At 42.5% G+C, this 14,070-nt stretch overlaps 1 protein-coding gene across 3 annotated transcripts in view; it reads right to left on the bottom strand.

Moving 5' to 3' along the window:
- Window positions 1–14,070, bottom strand: part of WWC1 (WW and C2 domain containing 1) — a 66,185-nt gene that overhangs the window by 23,333 nt on the left and 28,782 nt on the right. For 2 of the 3 annotated variants that reach the window (XM_021528623.2, XM_021528624.2), the window contains exons 2-8: window positions 12,568–12,677; window positions 7,553–7,756; window positions 5,814–5,890; window positions 4,838–4,917; window positions 3,808–3,937; window positions 3,321–3,467; window positions 2,223–2,296 (exon numbers count right to left, since the gene is read on the bottom strand). In XM_021528623.2, the coding sequence (XP_021384298.1) occupies window positions 2,223–2,296; window positions 3,321–3,467; window positions 3,808–3,937; window positions 4,838–4,917; window positions 5,814–5,890; window positions 7,553–7,756; window positions 12,568–12,677 (822 nt within the window). Of the gene's footprint in view, window positions 1–2,222; window positions 2,297–3,320; window positions 3,468–3,807; window positions 3,938–4,837; window positions 4,918–5,813; window positions 5,891–7,552; window positions 7,757–12,567; window positions 12,678–13,015; window positions 13,095–14,070 lie in introns of those variants that run through there. The other variant, XM_077786706.1, reaches the window with a different exon arrangement.

Here is a 14,070-nt window from a genome sequence, read left to right as displayed (position 1 = left end):
CTGAGTTACTGCTGCATGTCTGAAGTTGTACAACATAATTTAATTGCATCTCTGATTACATTTATGCTGCAGCAGCTATCTCCTTGCTGAGATGTAGCAATGACAACCTTTTTGACATGATACCATTTGCAGTTTTGAATATAATTAAGCCAAAGGTTTGTCAATGTAGCTGCCCTGTGTCTTTTTCTGGGTTTTACATTACCTGCTCTAGGGGTCTGTTGTCTGCCTGAGCAGTGACAGGGAGGGACATACTGGTGGGGAAGGGAGCTGGGTCCTGGCAGTTCTGGTGTGGTCAAGTTCAGTCAGATATTCACCCACATCTGAGCTTTTAGTCTGGTCCACCAGAATGGTGCAAACAGTGTCTGCCAGAGCCTGCTTTGTAAAGTGCCAGCCCCTTACAGATCCAGCAGTTCTAAACTAATTAATGTGGGACCATCTTGATTGTCCCTTAAGTTTTAGCTTTCAAGATACTGCAGAGCTAATACCACACATGTATTTCCATCACTTGGCTCCTTCACAGCTCGTGCGTGGGCAAAGTACTTAGTCTTCTATTGTGTTTTTGGAATATTTTAATGCTGTTGAGGGGACAGGAAACACTTCAAACATCACAAGGAAGAATTTTCACAGGAACAGAAGGTTCCTTGTGAGTCACTATATCCATAGTATTGTTCCAGCTTTAAACCAGTTGAGATATTTGTTTCTGCAGCTCCTACTAAATACTGTGCCAAAACTATGGTACTTTGATAGCTGGACATCTTTCCATTTTAGCATCAACTATTCATGCCCATTTAGATCCATCTTTGCTCATGAAAATGATTTTTAAACTGTGAGAAAAACCTATAGATAACCTAAGACAAACATGGGGTCTGAGCAGCAAGCATTCTTTAACTGCAAGATGTGTTATATGCCCCTCATCATCACTTCAAATGAACCACTGTGCTGTCTATAAAGTTCTCTCTCTTTATAAAGAGCAAAGAAAAAGAGAAAGCTTGTCACTATTCACTTGCCCCTCCTTGGAAAAGATAAAGGATAAAGGAAGAGTATTCCTCTTCAATCTGAATGTGTAAAGTCAGTGTGAATTAAACTGAAGCCTTCAGCAAAGCTTAAAAGTAAAAGGCAATTTTAACATGCCAAATTAAGCACTGCATCTGAAGGATTGGTATTTTTAATGTTGCTTTTAAAAGTCACTGAATCATTCAAATGTCAAGGTGGTTTGGCAAATCTTGGACTGGCAAAATAAACAGTTCTGATAAAATTGCTCCACCTAAGAAAATAAATTTGTGTCAGAAGCACAAGTCGGGCACACAGTTTTTGACAACTGCCACAGACACAGATCAAATTTTATACCACTGAGCACGGCCTACTGGCCACTCCAGTACACCAAAATAAGAGTATTATGAGTAACCTCAGCCTTAAGGTCCTTATTTCTAACCAGAGGCTGGAGAAAAAGCTTTCTCTTTGCATATATCCCACACACAGATCATACCATGCATCTGAACTTTGTTATTCTGGAGTTGCAAAGTCCCTCTAGAGAAGTTAAAAGTGAAGAAAGTCACCACCAGCAACGGTTACATCACTGAACAAAGACTAGGCCAGCCAAAGTCTAAGTTATAATTCTTGGTGGTTTTTCATTTAACTGTGCAGTTGTGTTAGCTATTATCTATTAAAAAGTAAATTCTGGAAAGCTCTTGCTTAAATTGGCCTGTTAAGTAGATAGAATTTTTTTTTTTTAATCTATTCTTCATTCATTTGAGATCAGAGAGCAAAGGTGAAAACTTACATTCTTACAGATAAGCTCTGGAATTGCAGCATTGACCATATTTTGATGTAAGGTGTTAACACAATATACATTTCCCCTTATCACACTTAGGCATGCAAGCATTCATTCATTTCAAATAAGTTAAGGAGATGCCTTGCAGTACAGTCTCCTTATTAGGAATGGGGAAGCACTGGCAACAGGTAGCAGAACCACTTATGTCCCCATAGGTGTGGCCAGACTGAATTCTTTATGCATTAGTCATGCCTTAGTAATTTCTAGGATGGTTATTTATTTATTGAAAGATAACACTGGCCCAAAAAGCCTAATGTCTCACTGGCTCAAAAATGACCACACTCACTTAGCAGCAATGCTGGGTTTCAGTCTGGTGGCACCTCTTCTAGTGAAGTTTATCCTCAGAATGAGCTGTGTGACCCCCAAAAAGGGCAATGGGCCAAAGAATTACCTTCTCTTTGCCTCTTCATACTGCAGTCGCAGTCGCACCTTCTCGGCCAGCTGGTTACTGCTGCTGCCAATAAACTGAGACAAAAACATCAAATCAGCAACTTAGCAACCACTCCTCCTTTGATATTTCCTTGATACTGTTACAAGTGACCTCATCAGTCATTTCCTAGTTAAACCAATCACAACACAGGAACATGCTGCACTTAAATACATTTTTCATTATTTCTTAAAATTCTTAAACCCTGACAAGATTCAAAGGCACTTTCTTGCCTAGAAAGAAGAGAAAATCCACCCCATCTGTCTTGGGTTTCTGTTTTTATGAACATACAAATACCTTTGCAATCCTTCTTAAATGCTCCTTGCATCCTTCAGTGCTGCATTGCATTTTGGTTTGGATGACATCTTGCTTTGGCTGTAAAGTCTTAAAGACAAGGGACATCCCACCATGCCCAAAACTGCAGATCTTTACTAACATGAGTGGCTGACTGAAAGTGGCTGCAAACCTTTAAGTAAAGGCTCACAGCAGAGGCTCTGTGCTGTCCTGTGAGAAATAAGATGTGCCCCCATCACTGATTGAGTCCTTACCAAGGCTGGGACCAACCTGACACTTCTGATCTCCTTGCACCTGTGAAACTGAAGGTTTATGAGCACTACAACTTTTGTGGCATCAAAATATCTGTACATAAGGTGCTACTGCCACTTGTAACCCAGTGAAAGCCAAACACTCTTAGGGGAAGAGTCCTCACTGGAGCTTAGCCCATACAGACCTGCTCAATGTTTCTTGTCTCAGAACTTATTCCTATAAAGAACTAAAAGAGTGTTTGTATCACAAGAAGCTACATCTACAGACAAAATCAAACTTCCTTCCCTTTTATTCTGACTGGGCTGCTCTGATAGAGACAGTGTGGAGAAATACCAGGTTGCCCTCAGTGATAAGATTAAAACCACACACAGAAACAAAGCCACACTGCAGTTTAAACCAGGAGAAGTTATGATTTCACAGAAACTTGTCCACGCTTGGCAACTCACGGTGAGGTAGCTCTACACACAGTTCAGAGGAATGTCTCCATGAGCACAAGGCTTCTCACACGTTACTCACATTTCCTGAAACATCTGTCTGGGAGCTGACATCCAGGTACTGCCGGGGTAGCAGAGGGCTGGAGCTGTCCACGGACACACTGCTGGCCCACAGGTCTGACTGGGATCCTCTGTCATTCACAAAGCTGTCTTTTAACCGGGCCAAGCTCTAAAACCACAAAGAAAATCATGAGGTGAGCTCACTTCTAAACAAAGTACCTCAGCAGCTACAGAACTCCAGCCTAACCCCATGAGTCAGATGTGACCATGTCTGCTGTGCCCACTCAGACTCTGCAAACTCGAGGTCAGGCATGGCTGGACTGTATTTTACACTTCTCGTTTCCAGCATCTGAAGAACTGCAGAGGCTGTGGTCCAACCACAACACAAAGCTAGTTTAATAAAAGCCTCAATTACGTATCTGAAATACAAAATACTTAAATTACTTCTCAGAAATTCAATCTTTTAGCAATGGTGACACAAAATACTATGAGTTATCTTGTTTCAATACCTGAATGAGGTCTTGTTTTTCCTTTTCTCCTGATGTGATGGCCTTCTTGAGAGCTTTCATTTCACTTAAAATGGCTTGTGCCTCATCAAGTTTGTAGCCACCTTGAGTATCAGACATTTTCATGTCAATTCTGTATAGACAGAAATTTAAAAAAACAGTAAGCTAACACTTAATAACATCCAGTTAATTGAATTATCCTAGATGCACGTGTCTTGACATGAATTTTTAACAAAAACACACTCCAAACTATAACAAGGACAACAGAAGGAACAAAAGACCCCACTCCCCACTGCCTAAATCACTCCACTCAGCAGTACACTAAGCTAGAACTCTGATTTCAGCAATATCATAATCTCTTTGGCTCCAAAGGGAGGACAAAGGTGCATACAAACCCCCAAAACAGTGTTAGGGCAGACTGCTGCTAGCTGCCTTGTTCCTAACCTAGAGAGGATCAGTTAGCCATCTATGAGAATTACCTTATTATCACTCATCATTTTAAAAACTAGGCACAGGCTCACATGCACAGATGTATTTGCTTGCACAACCTAATTACAAACCACTTCACCCTTCCCTTCTTCCCAGGAATTCTACCAGGGTTGACCCTTAAATAAATATTTATCTGAAAGATGCCAGATGTCTACTCACACAAAGGCAAGCACCTGAAACTTCTCCTCCCCTTCCACTCCACCTTCAGTTTTTCCTCAGTGCCCTAAATCAATGGCTTTTATAATTAAGACAACGGGCTAGTGTCATCTGTACTGAGCAATACTGAGTAAAACAGAATATCATTAACTGCTGAGATTCTGGTTCAAAACCTTTTTGCTATGAAGTCAGTTCTAATGTGGTCAATCCCATTCAGGCACTGATTTGAGAGAACTCCCCCATGGCTGTGTACTGCTTTCAGCCTAAAGATATCACCAGCAGCATACTTCAGCTTATGCTATTTAGGCAGCTATTTATAAATGTAGTGGGGGATGCATTGCAAGCCAGAGATGTTCTGAAAAAAAAAAGATCTTGAGAACACACTTACTTCTTCAGTGTTTGAAATCCATGCTCTTTGTACTGGAGCTCTTGCTTCATGTGAGCTACTTCTCTCTTGAGTTTATTAACCTGCAGCAAGGTGTCACATTTTTAGAAGGCTATTTTATATGAGTGTTTAGGTACAGTGCTACCCATTCAATTCAATATTTATTCAGTGTAGACAGTACTCTAAACAAAGTTTCCAGGCACTCAGCTCATCCCAAGAGCAGGAAACAGCCCTGACTGCCTCCTCATCAGGACTTTATCACTGGCCAGGGCGTTATCCAGTAGCTGCTATTACACCTCTTAACAAGGGGCTCAAGGGAAGTTCCAGCCACGTAAGTGGAAAAGTTGGGAAAAATTCAAAAAAGAGAGCAACGAAACACATGCCAGCTTTGCTCAGAAATGTTTTAAGTAATTAAGAAAACTGCTAAGCATCAGGACAGGAGTTACCCTGCAGCAACTAAGCCACCCTCCAAGCTCCCCAGTGAAAAGGCCCCACTGCACGAGTAACCCAGCAGGATGACAATCATATTGTAAATCCACTGACCCTACAGCTTGCTGTTTTATATTCCTCCAGAGGCCACACTGACCTACTTTACTTTAGGCCTTTCTTCCTCCCAAGCTGAGCTCTGCATGAGAGCACACCCTCCCCTGCTGACAGCCTGCCCTGAGCCCTGCACAGAGCAGCTGCCAGTCCCTGTGGAGTACCCCAGCTCTCCAGCACTGGAGGAGCCAGCATGCAGCTCCACACCCCACAGCCACCCTGCACTGCCAGCTGCCAAGCCAGGCTACAGTCTAAGGGGAAGAAAAAAGCTGTTTCAAATTCCTAAGACTGCAACGTTAGAAAATCCTGATAAATGACCTCCTAAATGGCAACATTAGCTCTCCCAACTGCTTTGGTGTCCCCTTTCAGTATTTGCCATGAGGTCTGGAAATACCTGAACATTACTCATGGCAAGCAAAGGTCCATTTGTACTACTCACCCTGGATTTTGTAGTAGCAATCTCTGCTTTGAGGATCTCGGGGTCATACTTGGAACTTGATGAGGAGCCAGAAAGCACTGGAACAAATACAGAGCCAGTTTAGCAGCTCTGCCTTCCTCCCTACACTTTTACTAGCTCACCACAGACTGAGGTCTCCCATCACTCCTGCACAACCAGACCTCCGGACATTGCTGGTGTAGGTCTGTTACCCAGCTTCCACATCTCACTGCTTAAAGACAGGGAAAGGCATTAGTGCAGTCAAGTACTCCACAAAAAGTGTAGACTGAAGGGGCCAAAGCATGTCCTGCATCTCCAAAGTCTGGATTTGTTCCAGGTTAACACACTTAACTCAAAGTCCCAAACACAGTTGCTCCATTCAAGAGTGTGGCTTCCTGCATTTCCAAAGGCATTTAACAGAGCTGAAGGGACAGGCATTGCATGAAGGTTTACTTAGTTACTTTTTTCAGACTCCCTCATTGAGCAGACAATCCACTGAATGTTTAGAAACAAAGACAAGCAAAGAATGAGAAGAAACTGAAAAATGTGATGCAAGCCTTTTCACAGCCTTGAGGACATGACCAACCATACAATGTGTCACACCAGATTAAATCAATGTCCCATTAAGAGCAGAACTCTCTTCTCAGCAGCAGTTAAACCCTTCTGCCTCAGAAGGTACAGAAGCTCCCCAAAGTGCAATGTTGTTAGAGGTAGCTGTAGGCAAGGGAGATATTCTAATCCTTGCAGCCATCAGTTTATGCCCTATAAAACATGGGAAAGCATTTCTAGTTATTTCTGTTTGGTTGTATTTTTCAAGACAGATCCCATCTCGCCCATGTAACTCATGTTCTCAGTGAACTGCTCTGGGCAGAGTAGTCCTAAGAAAAGAGCAAACCCAGTTCTTTAGAGATGAGGGACAGCACCCTTATCAAACAAGAATCCTTCAGTTGACAGAAAACTACTTAAAAAATTTTAACACCAGGCACAGGATTAGCCAGTGGAATTCTCCATCATCACACATAACTCACAAGAGTGAAACAGGGGGAGGTTCTGGCTGGCAAGAACACAGAAAATCTGCAACTCTGAGGATTATAACAAAAATTCTGGAATACATGCAGGAAATAAATCCTGTTCTGGACATTTTCCAGCTGCTAGCTAGTACCAGTAAGGAGCAAATACAGAATTCTATAAAGATTTATGCACCAAATCTTGAAGCGACATTGGTATTGATGTGTTGTGACACAATATGGAGCACAAACTGCTGTTCTTCACACACACAGAGGCAATACACCAGTGGTGACTTGGAACATGGCATAAAATACAGATCCTCAGCTTCACTAGACCATTACTCAACTACCTGGGATGTAAAACTACAAAAGGGCCTGGGAATACTGTCCAAGATAGACCTTCTTGCCCTGCTTCTGTTCTTTAAACAGAGAAATCAAGGGAAATACCATGTAAGTGAACTATTTCACACTGAGCCAAACACCACAATTCTAGCATTTGTTGAAGCCCGTGCAGAAAATCTGCATGTTGACTCCAGTGACTGAGCCACACACAGGAGTGTTTAATAGCAATCAGGTGCTGGGCAGACACCATTTCTGAAACAAACTAATCAAACATGAAGAGTGACATGGCACACCATCCCAGTGCTCTGTCCAAGGACCAGCTTCATGCCTTTGACTGCCCTACAGGGAGCACAGCTGAGGAAAGAGCTGGTTAGGAGCTCACTGAGTACTCACAGCTGGTCTGAGAGCCCAGTTTGTGCTCCCAAACGTCGTGCAGCTGCCGATACTCCTGCTGGGCCAGCTCAAGCCTCTGCTGTTTCACTTGGTAGATCTCCTTCTGGGCAGCAATGGCCTCCTGGGCCAGGACAAGGTAATCCTTCAGCATGTGCTCCTGCTCCCGCCGCCATTGTACCCGCGGGTCTTCTATCTGAGTCGTTTCTGGAGAGAAAACAGAGGAGAGCAACATCAACAGAATGCAGGTTTGTTCTGCTACTTGGGAAAGCTCCACTGTTTATGACACTTTAAAATAGTCTCTTGCCCCATCCCTGTAATAAAGAAGTTGAATAATGACATTTTCCTTTTTTCTGAGGAGGTAAATTGCTCCACAATGAATTCCAATGAGTTCTGCCATGCCGAATAGAGTAATACACAACAAAACTGTCATAGAACTCTCCAACTCCTCTGCTGCTGAAGCTGCCCTGGTTCTGGCTCTTAAAAACACCCACCTAAGAATTTGCATACACAATTCTAAGACACTGACTGTTAGACTAATCTTTATTGCACCTGCTTTATAACATTACCAACAAAGTGCTTCTACTATTTCACTGATAAAACTTTCAGAAAATATCATTGCCACATAACTGCATTATACTGCACCTGACAACATGAAAGCAATTACAACTCTGCCCATCCTCTTTGGCTATCAAGTGGCTTTTATTGCAGAGGGGAAAGAAAACCTGCTCACTCAGATTCCAGAGGTAAGTAAAAATAAAATCTGATTAAATCACAGATTTGTGAAAGCTTCTTAAATGACATTATATGAACAGAACCTCAGAGAGGAGTAAACATTTCCTTTAGGGAAAGCAGGCACAGCAGTAAATGACTGAAGGATGTGGGAGGTGGAGTTTAGGGTAATATAGAGAATGCAGCAGCCACAGCACTTCTATCTCTGTTACCCCAACACAACCAATACTTTGCTTTCCAGGTTTCTAATAATGAAAAACGAGTAAAGTCACAGACATGCAACCACATCTAATACTAATGAGGTAAATTTATTGTCAGTGTGTGTCTCTGTTTTGTGAGGAAATGCTCAAAACATTTTTCATTTCTATTTCAAGGCTATTACATGTTCTTGTTTGGAGCAGGTTCCAATATTTAGTTGACCAAGTGCTCTGAACTGTCTAAATGAACATGCTTGAATAAGGATGCCTAGTTACCAAACAATGAATAATTAATGGAAAGGACTTGCTTGAAACTATCAGTGGGAATCTAATCTGCATATTTTAAGAGCCTCTTTAAATATTTAGAAAAAGCTGCCAGAGTGGAAGGTATGAGCTGCTCTTACGAAGTCAGGCATAAGACTAGCACTGCAGTACACAGGATGTGGGGAAGAAAAGTTAGACAATATTCTTAGCAGCAGAACTAGAAATAAAGGGGTTTACCCAAGGGATGACACTCAATCCTTTTCACAAGCTGTTCATGATCATGCTGAGGAGAAAATTAATCGGCTACTCCAGCAGTAAGCTGTTTTTAACAATACCTCAAGACCCAAAGGAACACAAGGTGCTTCAAATTACATGGCAAAACTTGGAGAAGCCACAAAATGCATCAGAAAACCTCAGAATAGTTTGTTAGAAGCATTTCTACTGAGTCCTTTCCAGGTCCTGCAAGCAGAAGCAATATTTTAGCTGATATAATATTACAGTTAGGCCTGGACCTGAAAAACTGCCCCAAAATAATATGAGGGAAAAGCAGCTGCTTGTACCAGCTGTAGGTGCCTTTGTGGATAGCACTGTCCTCCTAGAGGCAGCAAAAGAAAGATCAGGAGGACACAGAACCCATATGACTCTGACATCCATGTTCCTGCCTCAATTCTTGCCCTTAAATCCCATTTTCCAGATAACCATCACCCACACCCAGATGAAGTAATTGCCTTTTCCCCACAGCTGAACCAGAAGGGGGAAGTCTGCTGTTACCCAGGGAGCTGCCCCCACATTCCCAGACATGCAGCTTCCCTGGACACGACTGCACAGCCACCAGCAGCTGTGACTTAGGGCTCTCTAATTTCCAGCATAAAAAGTATGTTGGCAAAGTACCTCTTGAGGTCTGATGCAGGTAAGTCTACCTCAACATAAGTCTTCAAGCCTGCTTATATCCAGTTTTTCCTTAGACTAGCAGCCCATTCTTCCTCTAATCCCAAGAAGGGTGGTGGAAGCTGCTGCAGGAAAATTCCTCTATTATAAGCAATGAGGAGGAAGACTGCAAAAGCCTCCAATCCTGAACACCTCTGTGATGTGGTGAAGCACTGCCAGTGCTCCAAGCCCATCCACAATCAGACCCAGGGCATGCTCAGCAGACAGCTCACAGAGAGGATGGCTAACACACTGAGGTATTGAAGTGCTTTGTGTCCAGATTTATTCTAAATATTCACCTCAACCTATTCAGTAATCAAAGCTCTAGCTGTTACCCCTTGATTGCAGCTCTGAGCTTTCGTTTTCAAACATGTAAAACCAATCAATGAAAGTGTTGGCCAAGGGTTCTCACTGAGCCCCAGCTACTGAGAAATGCAAAATACATTCAGAAGTGAGATGAAAGAACTATAGAAATTCAGGCTATTGCATCATTTGTTGTCTTGTGAATTCCTAATTTAATGTTGAGCTTGTCATAAATAAATCTGCTTGCTTCATGTCGGAGGAATGTAGGTTTATGATGCTTGCATCAGCATCATTCCTTTGTGCAAATCACACTCCAAAGTTCTCCCAGAGAGCCACACTCAAGGCTGTGCATTAATACTGTACTAGGAATATTCTGGGTACTCAATTCAATTTAATTGTATTTATTTTCCCTCAGAGAGGTGGTTACAATTGTTCTCCATCTTGCTTCTTTTAATGGCTCCTGCCTTTAGAGTTCATTTAAGTCTATCCTTGGGCTCATTTCTGATAATTAGTGTCAAATACTTGTGTAGTATGAGCAAGACCCAATGTGGCTCCATTCCCTTCCCAGCCTCAGCAGTTCCTTCCTGCTAGAGACCTTGGAGAGGAAGAAAGTTTTGGACACTCTCCAGAGGATTCTTCAACATAAACCACAAAGATGAGCTGCTTGATTAGGTTTAGGTAAATGGATGTGCTCTGCTCTGTCGTGATCTGCATTAGAGCTGGCACAAGAAATATGCCGTAAGTTTGTTCCTCTTCAACTTTTTAGTTGAAATTCTCATTTAAATATTGAGGCACCTGACATCCCACTTACAAAAAGTGGAACTTTTTGAAAGGCACTGTTATTAAGCAGGTGTAAGCACAGTTGGAAGGCTTCTCTGCCTGCCCCTGATCCTGTGGTGCCTGTGAGAGGCACAGACCTGACCTGCAACCAGACCTTTGCATGTTCACCCTGCACCAACTCAAATGTATAAATAAAACCATGTTTGGTTTGACCCAGCTGCATTCAACCATTCAGGTTGGAAGAGGCCTTTAGAATCACTGAGTCCAACCTCAAACTTAACAATGATGGAGTTTCTGCTAACTTAAACACTTCAGGGGTCCAGCAGCTTCCATGTCCCACAGCTTCAGGTCAAGGCTATTTTCCCATTCCTAGACTGTGAAATGGACACCAGACCTGGTCTTACCAAAATTGTGCCTTACAACTCAGTACCTTCTAAAGCAAAGTTTGTCCATTCCTCTCCCCTGCAGATCTCCTTTGTGTGATCCTGTAGACTTGCCTACCCTTTCCAATAAAAAGAAAAATCATCCCCTACCTTACAGAAAAATACTTAGGATGAAGCCATTTAAAGATATGTCATCCTAAAATTACAGGATTTACATAAATTCTAAATAAAAATATTTGTGTCACCTTTACATCTGGAAACTTACGATTTTTGTATTGTGGGGGTCAGTTAGGCTTTTTGGGACTAGGCTTTTTTCATTCTGCATTTTTAATACTCAAGTGAAGTTGTAAAGCTTGGAGGGTGCAGTCTCAGGCCAGGTGAAATTATGGCAATTTTGAAAAAGGGAAGGATGTGAAGATGAAGATACCCAAAGGGGGATAAAAATGGACCAAGGAAAAAAATGCACCAGACTTCCCAGACTTCCACATTTTTATTTGAAAATAATCATGTCATTTTCCAAAAAAAAAAAAAAAAAAAAAAAAAAAAAAAAAAATATCTCAGTTGAAGGCCTAGAAGTAGATTTTAAGTAGATTTTAAAAAACACACAACTTCGAGGCACTTTTGTCTTTTCAAAGTTTCTTTCACCATGAGTTGCAAGCTCCCCTAAAAGGGCCTGGACTGGTTGTGCTGTGAATTTCTGGGCTGCTGCTAAAGCTGTTCTGTAAAGAGAATCAGTCACTTATTTGTTTTGCTTATTACTTTTCCAGGGGATTTGTTCTAGCATAACTCATTACAGTTATTCTAGTAATGTCTGTAATGATATAACAAATGCTGTATTTTCTTATAATTCAAATGAGTTTACAAAATTAACTCTTTTGGTCAATCAAGCAATCTAGGAAAGGGTGTAAGCAGTGGCTTAGTTTGAGGACACAGGGTAAAGACACCCCAAGCCTGAACCCTGAACAGGACATCCCAAGCTTACTTGAGGGTTTTGTCTCCAGCAAAGGCAGTGTGAGCTCCTGCAGCCAAAGGAGCTCGTGCTCATTCAGTTCACCCCTGCCAGGGGAATCAGCACAAGACCTTTGCACTGTTTCTGATGGTCTTGCCAACAGGGACAAATTCCAGGCTAAGAACAAACTCCAGTTCTCTGCTACCCGGTTGGACTCCTCAGCAGAACCAAATCTGACAGAGGTGTGTCCATAGTATTGGCTTGAACGTGGCTTCCAATTAGAAGATTGCAACCCAAAAGGTCTCAAATTCCTGCTTAGAGAGGCAAGTACTTTGTATGATGGAGAAGGACAGGATTTAATTCCACAAGCTGCAGGTCTCATCGACTCTAAAACATGCTGTTAGCAACTCTGTGGTTTTGTGTTCAGTATACTTTAACAGAGGCAGAAATTGCTCTGCAAAAACACAGCAGCATGTCACTTACTGGTGTTGTGGTCTATGTAATAGACTCCAACCTGAGGGTCATAAGCTTCTTCCCATCCTAAGGGCAACTCATCACTGATGCAGTCAGCGAAGGTCAGTGGTTTAGTATACCTGAAATGCAAAATAATATTTAGCATGAATAAAAGAACACTCCCACATGCCTTGTTCCAAAAAACTGACTAGAAAACAAATGCCACAAGGGCTTCAGTATCAAAACCAAAGAGAGCTGAAAACTATTTTAAAGCCTTTGTTCTTATCAAATAATACACCACTAACTCTTCCCTTTCTCCATCTGAAGTTAGAGCAAGATGAATTCATTCTGACACAGCTCTGCAGCCTTCCCTGGTTCAGCCAGTACTCGCTCGACAAAGGAACATTAAGAACTTTGCCAGAAACAATTCCTGCCTCCCCAGTGAAAGAACAAGACTGTTTGCAGGCAAGTCCTGTACCAAAAATACGTAGACAAGAAGGAGCAAGATGAGAAATGCAATTTGCATAGCATGAATAAGTAAGACTGAACAATCAATAGCAAGTGCTGAGGACTGTGGGACCACTTGTCATGCAACTTCTCTCATTTGCATTGCAATATGCTCTGTTTCATTAATGACAAACAAGATTAGTTTCTCAGTATCAGAAAACATGTAACCCACTCTGTCCGAACAAGGAAGTATTTCCACAGCACTGCTCTGATGAGTTTTTCTACTACAGACCACAGCCAGCAACACTCTGAAGGCCTGTATGGCAAAACACAAAGCTGAGAGTACCCACTCCTTGAGTGGCTGTACAGATTTTAATCACCAACACCACGTCCCTTTCCTCCCTTTGCCTCAGAGCTAATGAGGTTCAGCTTGCACCAACAAAACTCCAAACCAAACAGCACTGCAGGGAGGCACAAGGCAGGAGGAATTAATCCTGCAGATGCCTCACATCCCCAGCTGCCAAAAGCACAATATACCAGAGGCCCAGAGATCCATCACTCAGGCCCCGGGCTCTGGGTGGTGTGTGTATGGATGGATGGATGGAGGGATGGATGGATGGATGGATGGATGGATGGGGGCTGAGTCTGCCTTCCCAGAGAAGCCCTTGTGGCAGAAAGCACAGGACACACTGTACAACACCACAGTCCCTCCAGGCAGGCACACAGCGAGAGCAAAGGGGTCAGCAAGCACCTCCAGAGCTGCACCCAACTCTGCCACGTGCAGGCAGCACACTCCAGGGAGCCAAAGGGGGACAGAGCAGCTCTGCAACCCACTGCAGGAGGCTGCACAGCTTTCCAGCAAGTCCTCCCTACCCAAAGGGAATTAAGAAGGGCTGACAAAGAGTTTTACTAAGTTCTGAGCAGGCATCATCTGGAGGCACTGAGAACCAGCTGCTACTCTCATATTAACATCTTACAGTCACTCATTGTTAAGAGGAATTTTAGGAAAAAAGCCTTCATCCAGAAGATATAGCCTTCAACTTATATATAAGTCTTCAACATAAGATCAACATTTAACAACTAACA

Source organism: Lonchura striata, chromosome 15, assembly GCF_046129695.1.
Source record: "Lonchura striata isolate bLonStr1 chromosome 15, bLonStr1.mat, whole genome shotgun sequence".
Lineage (NCBI taxonomy): Eukaryota > Metazoa > Chordata > Aves > Passeriformes > Estrildidae > Lonchura > Lonchura striata.
This window is presented reverse-complemented; position numbering and strand designations above follow the sequence as displayed.